At 36.8% G+C, this 18,452-nt stretch overlaps 1 protein-coding gene across 1 annotated transcript in view; it reads right to left on the reverse strand.

Moving 5' to 3' along the window:
- The window catches only part of CEP192 (centrosomal protein 192), a 70,303-nt gene that overhangs the window by 12,385 nt on the left and 39,466 nt on the right, over positions 1 to 18,452 (reverse strand). Inside the window, exons 32-45 of the mRNA XM_052704297.1 lie at positions 18,288 to 18,351; positions 17,749 to 17,888; positions 17,529 to 17,621; positions 15,534 to 15,649; positions 14,679 to 14,849; positions 13,315 to 13,405; positions 10,765 to 10,941; positions 10,120 to 10,380; positions 9,823 to 9,941; positions 7,962 to 8,071; positions 6,088 to 6,229; positions 5,468 to 5,640; positions 4,970 to 5,093; positions 1,892 to 1,997 (exon numbers count right to left, since the gene is read on the reverse strand). Coding sequence (XP_052560257.1) covers positions 1,892 to 1,997; positions 4,970 to 5,093; positions 5,468 to 5,640; positions 6,088 to 6,229; positions 7,962 to 8,071; positions 9,823 to 9,941; positions 10,120 to 10,380; positions 10,765 to 10,941; positions 13,315 to 13,405; positions 14,679 to 14,849; positions 15,534 to 15,649; positions 17,529 to 17,621; positions 17,749 to 17,888; positions 18,288 to 18,351 — 1,887 coding nt within the window. The remainder of the gene's footprint in view (positions 1 to 1,891; positions 1,998 to 4,969; positions 5,094 to 5,467; positions 5,641 to 6,087; positions 6,230 to 7,961; positions 8,072 to 9,822; positions 9,942 to 10,119; positions 10,381 to 10,764; positions 10,942 to 13,314; positions 13,406 to 14,678; positions 14,850 to 15,533; positions 15,650 to 17,528; positions 17,622 to 17,748; positions 17,889 to 18,287; positions 18,352 to 18,452) is intronic.

The following is an 18,452-nucleotide window of genomic DNA, read 5'->3' on the forward strand; positions in this document are numbered from 1 at the left end:
AGGTCTATTCCCTCGAGCTCCAAGAACGCACGTTGTTCAGCCTCACGTCCCAACAGAGAAAAAAGTCTTAAGTCAGTTGGCCATCTCTAGCTTTTGTTCCTCATGTTTTAAGATTTTAGGATAAATTTAGTTCAGGACAAAAGGAAATTTTACTGAGCACTTATCTAGAAGTTTTAATTCAATACTCAAGATCTTCTTTTTAATCTAAACCCCACTCCCTGCTGCCAACTTCTGCAAATATTTCTCATTTATTCGTTACTACAAATAGTATTTTCTTAGAATTATGTTTTGTAAGAAATGTTTTGGAATATATTTTTATTAATAGATCAGCAGAGGATTGTTCCTCAATAAGAGAAACAATTTAGATCGATTGAATTTAATTGCCTATTGCTAGAATATTCTCTATTTGCAGAGAAAGGGACCAGGACTGTCTGAAACAGAATGAAGATCATGTTCATTTTTGGCTGTGTAAGTAATGCTTCTAAAAATTAAATATGAAATCTTACCATTCTTCCTGCCTTACTTGACAGACTGCAAAGAAATGGCAAAAGCATTACCAAGTACCAGATATCTTACAATTAAATTGGTTTGGACACACCCTCTGCTTCTGCCATACTAGGTTTCTTCTCTTCAACTTTTTATTATTTAGTAATTAAATCAATATTATTTAATATTTTATTAACATAACACAGTAAAAGATGTACACAATGCCAATTTCCTTCTCTACAAACTCCTTTTATCAGCTTCTCATGTTTTTTCTTGGTGGTTTTGGTTGGTTTTTTTTTCATTTGTTCTCCTCACTGTAGGACAGCTCAGGTTGGAAGAGACATTTAAGCCTACCCAGATCCAACCCTCTGTTGTGGGCAAGGACATCTATGATCAGGCTGCACAGGACCCCATCCAACCTGGTCTGAACATTTCCAAGGGCATCCACAGCTTCTGTGGGAAACCTGTTCCAGTGACCCACCACCCTTATAGCGAAGAACTTTGCCATAATATCTAATCTAAAACTACCTCTCCCAGTTTAAAGCTACTACCCTTTGTCCTGTCACTGCAATCCCTGATAAAGGATCTCTTGCCAAGGCAGTTTGCAATTCTGTATTATTCATATCATCTTTCTCCATCTAGAAGGTAAGTAGATAGACTGTTTTAACCTTTCAGTGTCTTTCATTTCTATGTGTACCACACTGAAAAAAGCAGAAAAATTGTTGGCTCTGTGAAATTTATTATTGCCTTAATTGAATCAGGGCAAAATTTTTGATTAAAATGCATAAGAAGCAAGAATCTATTCTACACATTAATTATTACAGACTTGTCTGCCAGAAGGTTCAGTTCACCTTAAGGGAGTCCAAAGTGAACTTGTCCAGAGTCTTGTCCAGCAACCTGCTTTAACTCCTTTTGTCTAAAAGGTTTACATACATAGAGATACATACACTGTCTACATGTGTAGTCTGTATAAACAAATATATACACATATATTAAAAAGCAGAGATATATAGATAATTATATATGTAAGAAACATAACTTCAGCATTTCTAGAAAATGATATATAAATAGTGAGTATATTGAAAAAATTTTGATTGGCAATGCAGTCCTACTGTTCACATCATGGTGTTTCTTTAATCTCTAAAGAAATAAAGATTCTCAATTTTCAAAACATGTTTTGTTGCTTTGGGTTTGCTGTGCATTTCTTTGTTTTTTTGTTGTTGTTGTTGTTTGTCTGTGGTGTTTTTTTTGTTTGTTTGTTTGGTTTTTTTTGGGGGGAGGAGGGGGGGGGAAATACCATCTTTACAAATCTGTGGTGTGAAGGGAGAGATTTTAAATGAGAATTAAGTTTATAGAACTTGTGCTCCACATATAAAAGATTTTGGCAACATTACTAGCCACTTACTTTTTGTCCATTATCACAGTGGATGTAGATTAGCCCACTCCAAGGAATTACAGAAGGCTTTGTGGCAAGTGAAGGATTAGGACTCACCAGAATTAGTGCACGGCTCCTAATAGGAAGAAAAAAAAAACAAAACATTTTGTCTAATAGGAGGATCAAGCTACCAAAGATTAAAGATCTCCCTAGCTCAAGAAAGAATGCACTTTTAAGACAGTAGCTAAGCAAAAATTATCTAGAAACAAATATCAGTAGTAAGTATCTGAAAATATTATGTGAGTATCTGAAAATATTACGCACTGTTAGAAACTTAAAAATAACTTACTGCATAAACTTGTTATTGATGTTTCTTTAAGGGTACAGAGGGAAAGCATGACATACACATTAAGAAACAACCTCTCAGGTCACAAAAAGCAAACACAGAACGACATGAATCAGAAAAAATATACTCCAGAAAGAAACTTCCATTCGAACAAAGTGTGCGCAAATTGCACCTTTAAAACTAATTCTAGCTTCAAAGAATTTGCATGCTTTCCTTTCTCCCACTCAGAACCACTGATTTTGGAGAAAAACTTTTCAATGGTTTCTATAGTTATGTAGGTAGGGGACACCAAAGAGTCTACTAAATTCATTCCAAGCTATTACAACATAAGACAGTACTTTGACCAGCGAGAATGTAAGTTTGATTTACAGTGTTCTGTATTCAATATCAAAAAATTTCAACATAAAAGAGGGCAGAAAGTAAGCAATGAAGCATTCAAAAAAAGCACAAAAAAATCACATTGATTTTATGTTAGGACAGTTAATGAGTGAAAGCACTCAAATCATCCCAGAAAAATTAGCTTGAAGTGTCACTAGCAGAGCACTGCATTTGAAAAGTTCAGTGTAAGAACAAAGATCAGTCCTCAGAGGCAAGTCAGCTCCATAATAATCCTCAGAATAAAACCTTCTCATACACACTTCAACTAACAGGCATCGGTAGCCTCATACTAATTCAGGGTTTTAATATTTCCTTAAAGAACCGTTGAAATCTCAGTTTCCTCTAGGAGAAAGTCCTGCATAGGCACAGCCAACCTACACAGACACAAAGCCAACATACAAAAAGCCATTTCAACCTTACTATTTTGGATAAAAATATTATTAATACTATTTTAAAATTTCAGTACTCAGAATCTTTACTCTTATGGCTCTCCCACATATACAAATCTGTGTATGTGAGAACATGACTTACTAGTACACATAAAATTCTCAGTTACTACCTGCTTTCACTGTCTTTGCTCCTATCAGCCTGACTCTGACGTTTACTGCCAACTTCACATACAAATCCAACCTGCATGGAATCATCACCCAGATGTCTCAAAAGGGTGACATACAACCTACAGATACCAACTCTTGGTACTTTTCCTGCTGTGGAATGGAGCAGTCTAGGGAAGACAAATCCTACCTAACCGCCCTTCAAACCTTATTCAGAAGGGAAGTCTTCAAGATGCTTCCTAAACAAGGCACTTGCAAATCTTTCCAGATGCCAACAGTCCCTGCTCCAAAAGCACAATTCCTTTGACAGCACCTATCAATACTTCCAACACTGAGACATCTCCATGATAAAAGTCTCTTAGAATCTTAGAATCAAATTCAGCACGGAATTACAATTTAACGATTGCACATTCAGACAGGTTGAAGGTTGCACCTATCACATTCCAGGGAGTCTAAGGATTTTAGTTAAGGTGAAACAGGAGATGGCTTGCATGATCTAACTGGCTCTGATGTGGCAAAGGCAGTGTTTGATTTTAGGACTTCCACTGTCACTAAGGAATTGGAGCTTCTCCTTTCACGGCTTAAATCAGCTCAAGAATTCCATGCAGCTCCAGCCATCACAGTGCATACTATAAAAGACTGCCTGGCTTCCAGCCTGATACCATGACTGTTCTTGTCATGGTATGGAGATTGCCATAGAAAGTAGAAAACTATGTAAGCAGAACCTGTCATGCTTAAGTCAGCTGTTCCCACAGGTCTGTTTCCTGCTTGCCGGCCTCTGTTCTTGATCCAGGCTACTTTTTGGACCTAACCTGTTTGGCCACAGCTCATTCTTTTCTAATGAAAAGAACACAATATAATTATGCAACACATAAAGAAAGTTGCTTCAAGCCTGTCACCGATCCCATCAATTAAAAAAAAAAAATTGAAAGAGTCCTGAGTCTAGGGTATAAGATACTCAACATATCCTTGCTATTAGCTATTGCAGATTGTATGTTGGTCTCCAACTATTTTAATTGGCTACTCCTTGCAGATATTCTAACCCCTGCACAGAATCATCTTGATTTTTTTTTCTGACTCAAAAATTTAAATCTAATTGAGTATCAAATTAAATGTTGAAGTCCATACCTCAAACAGTGACGCAGGACTAAAAAGAAAGCCTCTGCTTTGTGTAAACATCTAAAGATAAGATAGTTGCTTAATTCTTTAAGAGTGTTTCTGAATTTACCTTGATTTTAATTCAGAAATGAGAAGCAGTAAAGTGCTTTTTGTTGACATCTGTTAAGAGTCCACACAAGCAATGACAGTACAAAGACTGTTCCAAAATACTGCTAGATAAGGTAGAGATGATCTGATGCTGACTTGCCATTTCATACTAACAAATACTGAGAAGCCACAGGTTAAGCAAGAAAAAACAATTCTGTCAATACATAATGAATCAAGTGCTGATAAATATCAGCATATAACCAAATCAAAGAAATATCCTGTTTTAAATACATAGGTCATTCAAATTAAAAAAAAAAAAAAAAATACTGTGAAAGGACTTTTTTTTTTTTTTTTTTTTTTAATTTCAGTTTTATTGACCTGGAAAATTATACAAGAGTAACAACATATCGAAGAACAGAAAACTCCTGGCCTGCAGGTAACTTAGCGTACAACAGAAAAATATTCCCTGTAAAAAGAATTATGAAGGATAAAGTCAAATAAGTAAGGTTAGCTTTACATGCCAGTAAAGTAGATGACCGTACCCTAGAACAGACTATAATAAGTTGCTCCAAAATCTCACCATGCTTGTATATAAAAAAAAGGAATCCATGTAAAGAAACTTACTCTGGTTCAATAACTCCATGTTGTGGGGTTATAGTAAGGCAGTGAGCTGGCCACGAAAGCTCAAACGTCAGCATCCTACTAGAACTGTTGACAATTTGTACATGTCCAGTATCAGCTGTTCCACCTAAATCACAAAAAAAGCTATAAAAAGCTAACAAGTACAAACATGCACAAAAGAGATCAAGAATCAGAGACGTACCAAGTAAAATAAAGCATTTTCTGCTCTATTTTTTTTTTTTTTTTTAAATCAAAATTCCCAGGACTTTAAAATATACATAATTATGTAGTGCATGTTATAAATATACAAACACATACAGCCCCTTAACGCTCACAATTTAACCAAAACTCTGTTCAAATCAGGTTTATTGCTTAGGTGCAATACTATTGCAGCAAGATTATTGATCAAGTCACACTCACGAAAATAAGAGAATTTTGAATATAAGTAGAAGTTATTTTAATACTAAAATGATTAAGTTATTAAATGAAGAAAATACTTACTAATAGAAGGAGGTAACAAAATCAAGTGTTCAGGCTTAACAGTCCAAGTCTGTTGAGCATCTACTTTGTTCTGGACTTCACCATTGGTTTTCACAGGTAATGGAGGACCCTGAGGCCCTTTAACAGGGAGAACATCCAATGTTGCATTGATAAGTCTTGCAGCATTCTCAGATCTGGAAGTAAGATTGCATTAAGCAAAAGTAGTAACGAAGATAGCATAGAAGTATTTATAACAGCTTACTCTTAGTATCTCTTAAAATTTAACGCTGAAATACAATGTTGTTCATGAGGACTTTCAATTTAATTCATCATTGCAAAAAAAAGTCAGCAGCTACATCATAGAATGGCTTAGGCTGGAGAGGATGTTAAAAGTCACTGAGTTCCAAGCTCCCTGCCATGGGCAGGGTTGCCATCCACTAGATGGGCTTGCAGCCCAGGATCGCATCCAGCCTGACCCTGAACGCCTCCAGAGATGGGAGCACCCACAGCCTCTCTGGGCAGCTGTGCCAGTATCTCATCACCCTCTGAATAACAAATTTCTTCCTAAACCTGGCTTTAGACGATTTTAGATGAACGGAGTCGCACTTAAGCATTTTCCAACAGTTACTCTCATACGCTACCGGTTTGATTCCAGATGACGTCCAGGAGATTGCTGAAAAACATCCCGATTCACAACAAAGTATCCAACCACGGTGAGGATAATTTTCCGCATATTTGCATAGAAAAGACGGATATCATTCGTCCCTCGTGGGATATCGCACACTGAAAGAGTAACAGCAACTCCACTAAGAACAAAAGAATCATACTCAGAAATTGCACAACAGAGATTTTGGATATACTCCTATTTAACCTGTTGGTTAAGAATAACGGATAATTCCAAAAACAGCTTAAGAAAATTATCATCAGGCATAAATCAACATTAACAAAATTTCTCCTTTGAATTATATAAGTTATTTTCCACCTTTAAGTAAAACACACATATTAGTTTGATTTTATGTCCAATTAAAGTCAAGTTTAATTTATTTACCCTGACAAGACTTAAAAATAATTGTTTCCTCAAAACGTTTAACTGTACTTTAAGCAACTTCATGTAGAATTGACAGAATGAGAAAGTGAGCGCTTCCCACACAGGATGCATTGGATCCATTCTTGCTTCTGCTGCATAGAAAATTTGGGGGTAAATTATTAATGCTCGTACACAGCATGTACACTTCAGCTAGGGATAAGACAGATGAATGCCCTCACAAAAATGAAACTCAGGAATGCTGTGAAATTCATACTCTTATAGACATGCATGCTGATTGTCAAGTCTAATTGCATATTCCATTGTGCAGCACGCTGATGCAACAAGCAAGTAGGCTGGTGAAAAACTGACAACACACCATTTCAAACACTAATGTGTCAGTGTATAATTTTGGAGTGACAAGGAGGTAATGAAGGGCTTTAAGTCTGTATCAGTGTTTGCTTCTTCAAAGCAACTTTCTCAACTCCCCCATAAAGGCTTATTAGCAGTGTTATGCAAGTCCATCATTATTTGTTGTTTGTTTTTAATAATACCAATCTTCTCCTCAATATATATATTTATTCAGTACAGAAAACACTGAATAGAATGCTAAGGATCTTTTACTTGCAGGACAAATAAGTCCTGCTAAGTGAAAGGACTGTGCTCAAATAGGAAAGAAAAAAAGCCTGTATTTGACAGCCACTAAGATGCCTTGTTTTCTACAGAAAGAAAAAGAAAATTAAATTACTACTAGCAAGACTATCTCTGATAATCTTATTAATAGAAGTCATCTCAGCTCTCTTATACCCTCTTATACCAACTAAACAACTTTAGAGCACACTCAAGTTTCTTATATTCCCTAGGATCTTACCTCAGCCAAGGTGATCAATCACTTTCCCAAGTAAAAACAGTATAAAAATCTATCGGGACAGATTCAGGCTACAACTTTCACTCACGTGTAGTGGCATTATAACACTGAATTCCTTCCATGTGTAAATCAAACTAGTAAAACTCTATTTCTTATGCTGTCATAAGGAGGTTTCTGTTAAAGGACAATTTTTTTATTTGGAGGATACCTTTACAATATATTCTGCTCTTTTTTACTTCTGCCTGTGATGTTATTTAACTTGGGGAGGGAAATACAACTTTTAATATCAGCAAAGTTAATTGCTAAATCTTAAAATATAGAATATATATCTCTAGTAAAACCTGACACTTTCAATGAAGCAAAACACCGAGTCTCTTTCTCAAGTTTTAGTATATCTTCCACTAAACCTGACAATTTTAATGTCATGATATTCATTACTTTAGGTCGCATTTCGATAGGAAAAAAAAGAAGTAAACAGTTTTTATGTGTTTTGAGTAAGAGGGATGAATTTTCATTCCGTTTTTTATCAAAAATAAAGAAAAAAGAACCAGGATTTAAGTCTAAAATGCATTTTTCCCCACCCTAATACAAGTATTACATCTTTTAAAAGTTAATAGGCCTACCTTCTGTCACAAGCTGCTCCCCTTGAAACTCTTCATCAAATACAATGTTTCTCAATAAACTGTTTTCCGGGACTATGGGTTTTACTACCTCAAGTTCACACATCATAGCTCTGTTAGAGATGAAAAAACAGTCACTGAATTACTCAAAGCATTAAAAACATGGATCAAAAGAAATGAGCAAGATGATAATTATCTACCATCACTAGCTTTTACCATTTCTGAAATACCTGACAGGTTGAACTGTTGATAAGATCATCAGACACGCAGCTATATAATATGAGCTTTTTATTCCAAGTCCAATGGTTAAATTCTACTAGTTTTAATACTTTATTTGGATAACAGTAGGTACAATGACTTCAGTAAGGCTTCAGGTAACAGTGAAAGATTCCTCATTCACAGAAAGAAGCTTTACAGTGCATGGTGCTGCCCGGGGAGGTGGTGGAGTCACCGACCCTGAAGGTGTTCAAAGAACAAAATCACAAAATCACCAAAGTGGAAATGACCTTCAAGATCATCCAGCCCAAACATCCACCGACCACCAATAGCTCTCACTAAACCATGTCCCTCAACACAACGTCCAAACATTTAGTGAGAACTACTGGTGATTGGTGGATGGTTGGACTGGATGATCTTGTAGGTCTTTTCCAACCTTGGTGATCATTGACTCCTTAGTATTCTGTCTATTGTCAGCATTTTGTATGATGATCGCATGCTGTGCACAGACACTTATGTCATTGAAAGCAGAACACACCATTATATTTTTATGCATTTATTATACAATTTAAAATATAAATACAGCATCTACTGAAGTTTGGTTAGATATATTCTACAGATTTCACAGAATGGCTTGGATTAGAAGGGATGTCAAAGACCATTAAGTTCCAGTCCCTCTCCCATGGGCAGAGCTGCCAATCAATAAATCAAGCATTAGATCAGACTGCCCAGGGCCATATCCAGCTTGGCTTTCAAAACTTCCTGGAACAAATCACCCACAGCTTCTCTGAGCAGCCAGTTGCAGCACCTCACCATCCTCACAGTGATAACCTTCTAATCTCCTCTCCTTTACTTCAAAATAATTCCCCCTTGTCCTACCACTATCTACCCATGTGAAAATCTGGATTTCCCTCCTGTTCCCTTTAAGTATTGGAAGGCTGTAATGACATCCCCTAAAGCCTTCTCTTCTCCAGACTGAACAGCCCAGTTCCTTCAGCCTGTCTTCATAGGAAAGGTGTTCCAGTCCCTGGATCATTTTTGTGGCCCTCCTCTGGAACCTCTCCAAAAAGTCCCACATCATCTCTGCGTGGATGTTATTTTTCTCACATACACATTCACTCGCATGCTGCCTTTCTTCATATAACTCACCAAATCAAGATGTTTATCTCAATCAAAACTGAATTTACTGAATTTTAGTACCACTCCTTTCAAGAGTGTTTCACTAAAAAAGAATTAAAGTTACACATGTATTGGGAAAAGGCAGAAGATAGTAAAACAGAAGACAGCTCTTCTGATATACACACACATACACACACAAAAAACAAAATCCATCCACAAAAACCAACACGTTCACACTCAAGAATATAAAAAGAACAAAATCCTTAACTAGAATTGCAGCTACAGTATGTAAACTAAACATTAAAGAAAAAAGGAAAAAAAAATAAATAAAAATCAAGCCATCATAAGCAGCCACCTTCAAATAAACAAATATCAGATGTAAGACTTACCATATCTGTCCTTATCATCTAGGTTTTTCGGATTGTGCTTGCCATTCCTGGAAGCACACTCAAACCACGGCAGCATAGACTTTCAGTTTTAACATTTTGTGGAATATATGGCTATATAACAATAGCAAAGGACATCTCACCTACGGTATCGCTGCCTGGAAATTTCATCACCACAAAAGAAACATATTGTTGATAACAATGTCTTCGGTTTAAGAAAGTTCCTTTCCTTTTCCATGGGATTCCATGTTACCGTAATCATCTGATAAAATAAGCAGACAACATTTAGGAAAAAAAAATCTTCGTTTTAGTACTAATGTTTGGAAAATTAAGTGAAATTTTTAAAAGTTAGATGAGATTTCAATGAGGAACGAGTGGGATGCTTTCATTAAGCACATTTTAATCAATACAACTCGTTCATAATCAGGCAATATACTTACTTCGTGTGCTCCTTCTGTCAGTATGAACTTCTCTGGAGATACTGTCATTACTTGAGGATCTACAACTGTTTTTGTCTGTAGGTTGGCAAAGCACAGTGCTTTCACATATGCAGCACGAGAACCTGTATTTCTCACGCAGAAAGAAACTCTCTTTAATCTTGAAGGCAATAATCCATCCAGTGTTAATGTGTAGCTGTCTGACAGTTTCTTAACGCTCTCTAAAATTATACTGCTGGTTCCTCCATATCCAGATAAAGGTATCTGTGAAAAACAAACAAAAAACAACAGTATTTCAAATGAATGCCTTCTCACTAAACTTCAGTAAAATCACAACATTCAACAACACTACATACATATATGAAATATTTATTTATTTATTTATTTTTGAAAAACAGAACTACAGTTAAAAACAGGCTACTTTTTAAAAGGTACATAAACCATTTCTTCATTCTTCACAATAGGAATGAAGTACATACCAAAGTTAAGGCTACTTAAACTAAAATTCAATACCCATATTCCCTTTGCAGTATGCAAATACACACAGTGGACACCAGAAGTTTCAACTTTTTGACAGAAACAACAGACTTTTAACAATCAAGAACAATTTATGTTTAATATTATCAAGAATTACATTAGGACTCTTACAGTAAACTTAATTCCTGGCTGTGATCTAATTCCCAGCTGTTTGATTTCCAGCTTTGCAAAGAAGGAAGTTACTCGAGTAGGTGTAAACATCAAGTATATATTAGTGTCTTCTTTGGGACGGATTTTGAGTTCCCAGTTACTAGTTAAACGTTCTTCTGATCCAAATATACTTTGCAGCTACAGAAAAAGAGACACAATAAATGAGTGACTACAGTGAGAAAAATAATTAATAAGACTTATTTCACTACCAAACCAAAACAAACTTCAGAATCTGGAGTAAGTAATCAACGGCAGATATTAAAGGCTGTGATGCTTAACATAGAAGAGAAAAACTAAGTTCACTGACAGTGAGCTCTCACTTCAGATAACAGAACTTTTTGGGTTCAAACCCTAATACAGTGCATGAAGCTGAAGTTCATAATGCTACATTAATTCTTTCTCATTTGAAGATTTTACAGAGCAGATCTGAATAGCTGAGGAAGAAGGGCTATAAATCTGTATTTGATAACGAATTTGTATAACAAAACTGTCATCATGGAAACTCCAAAAGCTGATTCCAGTTCTTCCTTCTTCCTTCCTACATACACAGTCCCTTGAAGTAAGGTCTTGAATCACTCCTGGAAAGAGCACCAGCAATAGGACTATTCTACCCATTATTGAGTCTGTTGTACTGCAGCAGTTTGAAGAGCTGCAAACTGAACTCCAATCTGTTGCAATGCTGTTATGATTTCAGCTGGAAGGTTATCAGTACAGCTTCACTACCATGTTCATCCAGGCAGCCACAGAGGAAACACAGCCCATGGAAGCACGAAACACAAGCTTTAGATTGAGCTGGGAGACCGCAACTTTTGAAAGTGAGAACAGTTTAAGCAGCTCCTTCACAAGCTTCAGGGTAGTCAGAAACAGGTATCCTAATACTCCTTTCTGGGTAACAGCCATTTGCTCCTCTCCAACTTTAATGATTTTGTGATTACAAGTAGTCTCATCGTAATAGACACTCAAGAAGAATGAAGAGGTACACCAGACAGAAGTATGAACTCATTAATTAAGAAACTACATCTCAGCCATATCAAGTGTTAAACTACTTAGCAAGTTCAAGCATTCTTGAGAAAAAAATACAGGTAGGGAGGAATAATATGCAATTGTTGACACTAGGTAGGAGTAAAACTGGAAAATAGCTTTCTATTTGGAATGTTAATTCTTTTACTGTCTTTGCCAGTCAACAGACTCCCAGGCTACCTGCAGCAACTGCCAGACATTCCCTTAACCATGGTCTACTATGTTAGTAAAGAATAAGGCACACAAATTGTAGTACCATCAGTTGGCTTTCTGGTTTCAAAGGAAACAGAGATCAACAACCTACCAAACAATTCTGTCCAGACCACCTTCACTGAGAAGTGAGGGAACTTTAGCCGTATTGGTTAAAAGCCTCTCAGATTGTTAGAAACAATCACAAGCTTGTCAACGACCCAGAGAAAACCAGCCACCTTTCAAAGGCTACAGATCAACCAGTAAATAAATGCAAGTTGAATTTTCTGATAAGCACAAGAGAAACACCAAGAATTAAAAAAAACAAAAATCAGATTCTAATGTCTAAAATTCCATACAACAACCATAGCATCTAATGCACCATTACATACAGTTACTAATGTTCTCTTTTGTGACAAGTCTAGATCTCAAAACCTATTTGGCACTTTGACGATATCGCATCTATCCAAGCTGCAACACAAGTCCATCAACACTTCAGCATATGCCTGACTCATCTCTACTTATGGATAATCAAACCAAGACAAAGATGGGCAAGGTCCTCCACCTCAGTGCCAAGATCTAACAGAGCCTGGGCAGAAAGAGCAACACCACTGTTTTTGACCTCCACCACCTTCAATCAAACAGGCAAAGATACAAAGAGTTACGTCAAAGATACAAAGAGTTACGTCAACTGCCTGATCAAGAGCACCGACAGAATTTACTGGGTGCTTCAGAACCATCCTTGACCTGCATAATCTGAAGAGGACTATCACTGCCTAATTCATGGCTGGTATGACTTCACATGACAAGTGAAATTGTACATCCTTCGATACACAGACATGGTACAAAGGTTAGCACATGGGACATGACAACCAGAGAAAACCAGAAGAGTTAACAAAATCCTCATCAGTACAATACAAGACCATACGATGACCCAAAATATTTTGTTGAGAAAATAGGCAGAAAATTACACACTTACTGCATGAAGGTACACATGAAATTCTATGCAAAGTGGAAAAATTATTTTAAATTTTGCCATTCCACTGAGTATAGATAAACATTTAATTTCTAACCTCATTTAATTCACCTGGACTAAAAAATAAAAAAAAAATATAGTGAGCTGCTAATCCAAAACACCAAATTCAGAATTCATTCTGTGATTAATTTAATTTGCACAGGTCTTCTACAGCATGGTTTCTAATCTGGCTCATTCACCACTAAGGATGTGCTAAAAGCGAGACAAATTCTGACATTTTTATATTATCCTGATGTCATAAATGATAAAGAGAAATTTACAGTCACCTGAAAACAGTCCTGATCCTGACCTCTTATCACCAGTCTTAAATGCTGAGTCACAGATGGAGAGTTATTTCTTAAAGTTAACTTCTGTTGGCTGAAAAAATATGAAGTTCAGTTATATTTTGCAGCAAACATTAATCAGCTGTACATATTTATTCATGTGAGCAATGGAAATAGGAAAATTTAAGTCACTTCATGAAAAAAAAAATGCCTCCAGTACAACTTTCAAGTAGAAAGTTATTACTGTATTCTCAAACTTACAGATCTTACAGTATTATATAACATTAACATCAGTTTTCATACAGCAGAAGAGCTATAAATACATTACTTTCTCTTCACACAGCAGTTTTGTCAATACTAAAATTCTGTCAATATAAACAAACAACTAAGACAGATGCAATTAGATTATCCAGAACCACTCAGTTACGAAGAAGCAATCTTGTAAATAGCATGACCCAGATCCATTGGAACAGTGGCAGAGAACTAAATTAAGGCTAATATTTTCATATACTTTTCAACATAATTATACCACAAAGAGCCTTTGGCACCATCAGGTTGATTAAAAAGTATTCTTCCCCCCATCTCTTTGTATGTCCTGACATAGACCAGGTATCTGCTACTCAGATTGGCCTTCAAGAGAGGTAAGAAAGTTCTCCAGTAAGAACAGCTACTACCTTTTCCATTTTAGCGAGGCAGAAGCCAACACAATCTGACAAGCCCTAAAACTCATAAAAAGCAATGAAGGAAGATCAAACAGCTACTGCAAACAACCACAGAGAGAGAACAATTCTTCCCAGCTTTCAGCAGCAGACACTGCTATACTGCATTGAAACAAAAAAAAAATGTAAAAAGAATTAAATTTCCTGGTAGGCTTTGGTGAGTTAAAACTACTTTTCAGGATAAACAGAAAATAAAGGGTCGAGAAAGTCATCCCCAAACATCCAAGACTGCTATTTTCAAAATAAGTTATATTGACAAAACAGAAAAATGGCAATGTAGCTATCAGAAGTGATTCTTGGTTACGAATGTGGATCAATCTCAAGTGATAACCCGAAGCATCACTACATTCCTCCAGAAGTTCAGTATCAGAACAGTAGCGGATTTGTCCCCAGAGCAATACGACAAGTCCAAAGAACTTCAAAACTTGCAATCCTGACATACTAAAGCAGCAGTGAAGTATATCTCAACAGTAATTAACAGCAAAGCTGGAATCTTGAAACTAAAAAATTCAGACAAGAACTAGTCTGAATGATAAGCTATTGTAGAGATGCAACGGATTCTCTATCACTAGTAGTTTTAACATCAGAACGTAATCAAATTCAAATAGATTAATTCAGGAATAATATTCTACACGAACTGCTACTTACACTGATTCTCCAAGCTTTACTCCTCCCCAGGCGATGAACTGCTTGTTGGAGAGAATAGGTGGAATATCTGCAGCAGCTGTAAGCACAGGTCTATTTCCCACTGATTCCATCTCACCTTTTATCACCACTTCGTACTGAGGCCCAGATGGCAACACAAGGATTTTCAAAACACTTAAAAAAAAAAAAAAAAATCAATATGTAGATTTTAATCCCCGCACAGAACAAGAACAGCTACTGAAAACAAAACATACCTGGAAAAAAGTTACAGACGGGCCTTTTAAAAGTACCTTCTTAAAGGAAATACACTCTATTTTATAGCAAAGACCAGCTTTAAGCGTGACAAAATTTAAATCCTTCGAGTTTGGCTATTTCATGTAGATCAGCTAATTAACGTGCAAAATATATGAGTGCATACCTCTATGAATGAAACATAGACATTATTTTTAGAGAAGATTCACATACTAACCTCAGTTATGGTAGCCAAAATGAATTAATTAATTTGATCCTGGTCTGAGCTTCAGGTTTTCATTTGTAAAAAGAAAGGGAAAGAATATTTCCCTTGTCTCAGTGGGGTGAAGAAGCAACTACAATGGCTGCTAAAGGTAAATACTTGAAAACTTTGTTATAGCTTAGAAGTAAGCTACAAGATCTCTGCTGATTTGTGACAGGAAAAGAAACAGCAACTCTAAGTTATGTAGAGAAAATGAGGCAGGAAATCTATGGAACAGGTGAATCAGCAAAAGTCTAGGACTCAAGAAAGCAACGGAAGTTGAAACAACTCTCTCATGGATAAAAACTTTCACATTTGTTGATGACCTTAATGTTGAAAAGTACTGTTCAAAATAGTTTTGTTACCTTTGAGTAGACGCTACATTTTTTGGAGAAAAATTCACAGTCACTTCTTGTTCTTCTCCAGGAAGAAGGAAGAGATCATCAGGTTCAACAGAGAAGCAACTGTCCTGTCCTGATATCTGACAGTGCATGTGTGAGGGCAGAGGAAAAAGTGTTGGTTATTTGAGGAAGTCAGTATTTCTACAACATATAATAAAAGCTGGCTATCTGTCGTACTTACAGCTTCAGACAACATAAATACACCTGTCAAGTTCAAAACTTTTTCATATAATTGTGCTCTAGCCAAATTCTTCCACAGTTAGAGATACTTATACTATACCCAACAGAAGACCTCTTAAGACATCAACTGTATATACAACACTGAATGAGATTCAAAGAAATGAGACAGAGCAGTGATACACCACTATAAAAACAGTATCACTGACCTCCTCACGTGTTACCATTACTCATATCATTGCATTAATATAACATTAGGATGCATGACTAACATCACAATCTCCATGGCGTCCACTCTGCGAAATGATGTAGTCACAACCCTGACTTTTTGGCATATTTTAAACAGACCTCACAGAATGGCTTGAGTTGGAAGGGACAAGGATCAAGTTCTAAGCCCTGCCCTCTCCCATCCTACCTCCCCCCCCATCCTCTCCCTGCCACAGACAAGTTACAAGCTGCTAGATAATTATCAGATTAGGCTGCCCAAGGCATCATCCAGCCTGGCTTTGAAAGTCTCCAGGGCCAGGGCATCCGCAACCTTTCTGGGCAGCCTGCTCCAGCACCTCACCACTCTCTCACTAAAAAACCTTCCTCGATATCTAATCCAAATCTCCCTTCCTTTAGTTTAAAACCATTCCACGTTGTCCTATCACTATCTACCCACGTAAAAAGTTTATTTCTCTCCTGTTTATAAGCTACCTTTAAATACTGAAAGGCTGCAATTAGGTATCCCTGCAGCCTTCTCTTTTCCAAGCTAAACAAGCCCAGTTCCTTCAGCCCATCTTCATACTAGCCCATCTTCATCCAGTCCCTGGATTATCTTCATGGCCACCCCTCTCTTAAAGCCCCACATCTTTCCTGTGTTGGGTACCCCAGATGTGGGACGCAGTGTTTCAGCTGGAGCCTCCCACAGGCAGAATAGAGAACAATCATCTCTCTCACCCTGCTGGCCACCTCTCTTCTGATGGAACCCAGGATACCATCAGCCTTCCATGCTGCAAGCGCACTCTGCTGGCTCAAGTTCAGTTTTTCATCAACCAGGATCCTTAAGCCCTTCTCAGCAGGGCTATTCACAAGTTCTTCTCCCAGTTTTTATACATAACTGGGAATACCTGATATTCAGTCTCATGTATTGTCTCAGACTCGCTCTGCCCTTATATTGCATAGGAATTTGCTCCCCCAGTTCTCACCCAGAGGTTCAGCGTTGTGAAAAATCTAGATGTAAGACAATGTGAGATATCTAGCTGTAAAATGAGACCAATCACCCCTTCCTTTAACCTCAAAGTGCTAGTTACAGTGAGTCTAGTTACCTTTCAATCTGGGTCTATACATTCCCCAGATTCTCTGAAAATAACTTAGTTTTGTACTTGACTTGGCAAGTTGTCCATAGAAAACAAATACAGCATTTTTAGAAATTGTAAATGTTTACCAGTGCTTAAATTCCTCTTTAATCTAAATGTACTTCACATCATCAGCTAAATAACATCCGCTATGTAGCTCAGGATTCTACTTTTAAAAAGTCTGTTAAAATCTATGTAAATAAAAATATATTTGTTATAACAAATAAACTGAAGCTGAGCAAATTCAACAAACAAAATTCTCATCTTTTTTTTCCACTTACAGGAGCTAAATTCTGGCTATCTTTCATTCTCTACATAAACTTGAAAACTTTTCTGTCAAACCACATTTAAGCAAGGATCCCAAGGCTTAGCCCTAGTTAGTTTTTTTTCCAAATAGGTTAACAGCACAAAACATGATTTCAAGATGGAAAAGCCAGCCTACCTTAAGTTTCAGATTTACACCAATGTTTCCAGCATTCTTCAACGGCAGTTGTTGTTTGGCTGTTAAACCCACACTAGCAGACAGATGTATTGTCTGGAAAAAGGAAATAAGTGTCTACCTATGCATGCACACATCTATATTCTAAATACAAACATGTTGCCACAAGCAGACTAGGAGAGGCAAACTGTTCTTAAAACATACTCTGTAAATATATGCAAACCTGTAAGTCCTTTGGAGCATGAATCCTGGCTGTTCCAGCTCTTGCTCGGAGAGGAATACTTTCAATCACACTACTAGGTCCTGGGCTATCCACTTCCACATCAACTCTTGCCAAGAATTCCTCTGCTGGACCCAAGGCATCTAGGGACAAGTCCACAAATGAAGAAACTAAGCAAGTCTGCTAGTAGTCACATACTCACACGTACAACCCAGGTCTCACAGAACCTCAGTGAAAGGAGTAGAGCACATTCCACATATTTTGCAATAAATAACCACTTCGTACAGTCTGCTACCGTAGTGTAAATAACCAATTAATGCCTAAAACATTAAGACACAGAAGCATGCCATCTCCTTCAGGAACTAAAACTGAACGAGAAGTTGAGCAATGGAAACATCAGGACATATAAGACAAAGACAGAGTATTTCAGTTCAAATTTGCAGCCTGTTCCTAAAATTCTAACACATGCATATATTAAAAGCTTTTATTTTTTTTTTTTTTTTTTTTTTTTGTAAGCTGAAATGAAATTCAAATTGCTATACCTGAAGAAGAAGTTTGTTTCTTAGGTGCATGGAACAGAACCCAAACTGTTAAAACCTCAGGATCCTGAAAAAGAAATTGGTTGATTCATCTTACAGAATGAATGGAATTACTAGAGAAAAAATAAAGCAAAAAAAAAAAACAACCAAACAGATTACAAAAAACAT

This window comes from Tympanuchus pallidicinctus, unplaced genomic scaffold, assembly GCF_026119805.1.
Source record: "Tympanuchus pallidicinctus isolate F22 unplaced genomic scaffold, pur_lepc_1.0 scaffold5, whole genome shotgun sequence".
Lineage (NCBI taxonomy): Eukaryota > Metazoa > Chordata > Aves > Galliformes > Phasianidae > Tympanuchus > Tympanuchus pallidicinctus.